Source organism: Scomber japonicus, chromosome 17 (genome assembly GCF_027409825.1).
Source record: "Scomber japonicus isolate fScoJap1 chromosome 17, fScoJap1.pri, whole genome shotgun sequence".
NCBI lineage: Eukaryota > Metazoa > Chordata > Actinopteri > Scombriformes > Scombridae > Scomber > Scomber japonicus.
Window position 1 is genome coordinate 1,561,526 of NC_070594.1, and position 5,000 is coordinate 1,566,525.

At 41.5% G+C, this 5,000-nt stretch overlaps 1 protein-coding gene across 1 annotated transcript in view; it reads right to left on the reverse strand.

The window, feature by feature from the left end:
• cep43 (centrosomal protein 43) overlaps nt 1-5,000 on the reverse strand; it is a 47,417-nt gene that overhangs the window by 11,667 nt on the left and 30,750 nt on the right. Inside the window, exons 7-11 of the mRNA XM_053337310.1 lie at nt 3,286-3,342; nt 3,126-3,196; nt 2,903-2,964; nt 2,731-2,792; nt 1,184-1,255 (exon numbers count right to left, since the gene is read on the reverse strand). Of these exons, the coding sequence (XP_053193285.1) occupies nt 1,184-1,255; nt 2,731-2,792; nt 2,903-2,964; nt 3,126-3,196; nt 3,286-3,342 (324 nt within the window). The remainder of the gene's footprint in view (nt 1-1,183; nt 1,256-2,730; nt 2,793-2,902; nt 2,965-3,125; nt 3,197-3,285; nt 3,343-5,000) is intronic.

Genomic DNA, 5,000 nt, shown 5'->3' on the forward strand with positions numbered 1-5,000 from the left:
GAGACACTGACGTCATCCTCCCGCCTGTGACGTCATCCTCCCACCTGTGACATCATCCTCCCGCCTGTGACGTCATCCTCCCGCCTGTGACGTCACCCTCCCGCCTGTGACGTCATCTACCCACCTGTGACATTATCCTCCCGCCTGTGACATCACCCTCCTATCTGTGACATCATCTACCCACCTGTGACATCCCCCTCCCACCTGTGACATCCCCCTCCCACCTGTGACATCACTCTACTGCCTGTGACATCATCTACCCACCTGTGACATCCCCCTCCCACCTGTGACATCCCCCTCCCACCTGTGACATCACTCTACTGCCTGTGACATCATCTTCCCACCTGTGACGTCATCCTCCCACCTGTGACGTCATCCTCCCACCTGTGACATCCCCCTCCCACCTGTGACATCATCTACCCACCTGTGACATCACTCTACTGCCTGTGACATCGTCTACCCACCTGTGACATTATCCTCCCACCTGTGACATCATCTACCCACCTGTGACATTATCCTCCCACCTGTGACATCCCCCTCCCACCTGTGACATCACCCTCCCACCTGTGACATCACCCTCCCACCTGTGACATCATCCACCCACCTGTGACATCATCTACCCACCTGTGACATCCCCCTCCTACCTGTGACATCCCCCTCCCGCCTGTGACATCATCTACCCACCTGTGACATCCCCCTCCCCACCTGTGACATCATCCTCCCCACCTGTGACATCATCCTCCCCGCCTGTGACATCATCCTCCCCGCCTGTGACATCATCCTCCCCGCCTGTGACATCACTCTACTGCCTGTGACATCATCTACCCACCTGTGACATCATCCTCCCACCTGTAACATCATCCTCCCGCCTGTGACATCACTCTACTGCGTACCTGATTAACCTTAACCCTGCTGACAGTAATGAGTCATTAGACATTTGATCTTCCTAGCCTCGTTTCCTGATAATCAGTTTTAGAAGTTCAAAAGTTTCATTTCTCTTTAAGTTTGAACTCAAAGAGAAATGAAATCATGTCATACATCACACTGTCTGTGACTCTGTCTGTGACTCTGTCAGTGACTCTGTGCTTCAGACTGAACTCTGTGATGGAGGCAGAAATGTGAGCGTCTCCTGAGAGGAAGCTGAACTCGTGTTTCCAGCATGGACGGGTGAGCGGTGCGTTACCTTACTGACCGGAGGAGAGCCGACTCGCTCCTCTGTCCGACTCGGAGTGACGTCATCAGACTCCTGAACAACCTGAACAGAAACAGCAGCAGCTCATTGACACGAATATCGACTGATGGCAGCAACACCAACTTCATGTGTTTTAGTTATTATACTAGTTACTCATTAGTGCCTCTGAAGCGTCTACTAATCCTCTCCATACTTTTTATTCTTCTTCCGCCAAATTTCGGCACTTAACTCATCCCTCAGCTTTGAGAAAACCCCGACAATATATACATCAAGGCGTGTGGCTCGATCGGGAAAGAGGTGCTACGACTTCTGGTGTTGAAATTCCAATTTTTCCCAAAGTTAGTCCCAAAAAAACGGGAATAATTCTCCATTGGAAATGAATGGGAATTGTTTGAAAAACCCACAAAATTTCACCTTTTTTCTGAGTCACCTAGCTCTCTCATACATGCACGTAGAAACGCGATTAAAACTTTAAAACGGAGGAAAACTTGTCCTCTCTGGAAAAATACCAAACTGTTTTACATAACATGTAAACTTTTCAAACTATGAGCAGTCAAACGAGGAGTGGAAATCACTTTTTCTTCAAAGTTAGAGTGGAAGCGGCAGTTAGCTTGAGTGTGAGAAGCAGTAATTCATAACCTTCATTTTTATTTTTAACTCGAGCTCACGGCCAAACCGTAAAAAGGAGACAAATCATTTTTTGTCAAAATGTAGACATAGGTGTTGGGATTCATAAAATGTGACTTTGACAGGCGAGTCTGCACAAAATTTAAACGGGGGGGCCGAGACCGGTGGCAATACCTGTCTCGCTCCCCACTGACTCTAATGTAATCGTCTTCTTTTTTCAAAAGAATCTCACTCTGTCTTCGCACTGAGTTTACTCGCTCATTTTAAGGAATATGTGAATAAAATAAACACTGTCAGAATCTGCCGGCTTCTGTGTCTCTCACGGTGTTTTCGGTTTTTGGACAGGAGTTACGGTTTTCTCACAGTTTGTAATTGTTCGGGACCTTGTCAGAAACCTAATTCTGGGTGCATTTCGATAATTTCCTAGCAGATTCTCACATCGCCGTAGCAACCGTAGGGCCTTAGCTGCCCTTAGCAACCGTACGGCCTTAGCTGCCCTTAGCAACCGTAGGGCCTTAGCTGCCCTTAGCAACCGTAGGGCCTTAGCAACCTGTTGCTGGGCAGAAACTGAGCTACTTTTTTGTGATTGGCTAATTCCTGTCTGTCTGTTTTGCCAGTTAACTGAGCTAGCGGCGAGCTAGTATTGATACTCTATATATATTTGCTCAAATGCAGGCAAGTGTGTGTGTGTGTGTGTGTGTGTGTGTGTGTGTGTGTGTGTGTGTGTGTGTGTGTGTGTGTGTGTTGAGTAGAGAAAATAATCCACAGCTGTTGGAAAGAAGCTGTGGATTATTTTATCACTATCGGTGTTGTTGCTGTTGTGAGATTGAATGAGATTGAATGAGATTGAATGAGATTAAATGAGATTGAATGAGATTGAATGAGATTAAATGAGATTAAATGAGTCTCACCACACTTCTGCACTGAGTGAAGAGTCGTCTGTAGATTCCCAGAAACAGCTGAAAGTCCACAGCTGTGAACACAAACACACACTGAAGATTATTAACGTTATTAACGTGTGAAATAAAGCAGCTGAGAGGTTCAACCCCTCCCCTACAAAATAAAAGCATTATTAAAACTCACTTTTACTGAAGCTCTTATCGGCAGCTTTGAGTTCGTCAGCTACGAATCTCTCCAACATGTTCCTGCAGGAGCCAATCAGAGCAGCTCGTTCATTCATTAGTTATATCACAGTCGTTTTATTTTGAAGGCTCACTTGTTCAGATATGCATATTACAGTTGTTTTATTTTGAAGGCTCACTTGTTCAGATATGCATATTACAGTGGTTTTATTTTGAAGACTCACTTGTTCAGACTGGGGAACAGATCAGTGAAAACAGACTTCAGGTCGTCCTTTAAAACCGAGCCGCTCTTATTCTGAAAAAACAAACAAACAAACGGATGTGTTAACGAGCCCGGCTATGATTGGACAGAAGCCGATGATGTCACAGCTCGCGGTCGCTCACCTTGTCGTGGACGTCGAACGTTTTCCTGGCGGCTGAGATCTGTTTCTGAGACGGTTCCTGCGCCAGAGGAAGAGGAAGGCATTAAAACACCAAACAGGAAGTTATTAAAACTTTTATAGTATTTTAAATTTCTTTTCTTTTTTTTTGTCCGTGTGCATCAAAATTTAAAATAATTTATCATTTATTTAAAATTAAAATCAACCATTTAACATTCAGACATTACAGCTTCTGACAGAATATATTAAATAAAATCTACATTAAATAAATATATATTAAATTATTATTATGAATATGGAGTTTATTTGATATATATTATTTCATGTAGAGTAAATACATACATATTTATTAATGTTATATAAAGATATTAAGCAAATAAACACTATATTAAATATATATTTATTTTAGGGCTGGCAGCGTTAATGCATTAATTGTGATTAGATTAATACAATCCATAACGCGTTAATTTTTTAAAATCTCATTTTAATGTAGCAAGCCTTTTTGTCCCTTCTACTCCCCCGTAGACGGCTCCTCTAGCTGTAGCGCTATGCTTTGAAGTGGCCTCCTGCAGTAAACCTACCGCGCTGATGGAAAGTAAGAGAGCTACTGGACTTTTGAACGGCTTGTTTAACTTTAAAACACTTCCAGACGCTTCAGTTGACAAGTCAAAAGTAAAATGCAACCTGTGTCAAACGGAGTTTAACTACCACCGGAGTACGTGGAGTTTGAGTTAGCACCTCCACGCTAAACACCCAGGTGCAGCCAAGCCAGCCTCAGCTCCACCAAAGGACCATTTTGGAGTGTGGGAGTCGCAGCAGAGCCGTGATTGATTCCCAGTTAAGACACTCTGGTAAGAAATGCTTTACATTATGGGCTTAAAACTGCCTTCAAATGGAAAATAACAGGATTTTAAACATGACATTCAAAACGCCATTAATCACGATTAACTATGGAAACTCTGTGATTAATCTCGATTAAAAAAAATAATCGTTTGACAGCCCTAATTTATTTATATTAAATAAACTCTTAAGATTTCAAACATCTCAGAAACACTAAACTTTGCTTTTCTGGTATAAATGAAGTTTTAAATGAATTCTTTATTAATAACTGTATGTAATGAAGCAGGTTTGTGTGACCTTACGATGACCTGCAGCAGTTTATCAGAAATCAGCCAACGTGACAACCGCAGCGCTTATCACCATGGCGACCGCAGCGTTTATCACCTCGATCTGAGCTGCTGATATTCAACCTGAATCTCTACCAATCATTCAATCTGTCACCGCTTCCTGCTGGGAGTCAAATATGAGCTCTGAAGCAGCGTGACAGCAAACAGACATTAAATAACTATAATAAATATTAATAACTAGAAATAATAAATATGTAATAAATATTTAATAATACATATATCACAGTTAGTATTGATGAACTTTGCTTCAGACCTTCAGTTATTAAGCTTTAAACATTAAACTGTGACTTTAATTAAGAGTTTAATGTTAGTTTAATGTTAGTTTAATGAGTTTAATGTTAGTTTAATGTTAGTTTATTGAGTTTAATGTTAGTTTAATGTTAGTTTATTGAGTTTAATGTTAGTTTAATGTTAGTTTATAGAGTTTAATGTTAGTTTAATGTTAGTTTATTGAGTTTAATGTTAGTTTAATGTTAGTTTATAGAGTTAAATGTTAGTTAAATGTTAGTTTAATAAGTTTAATGTTAGTTTA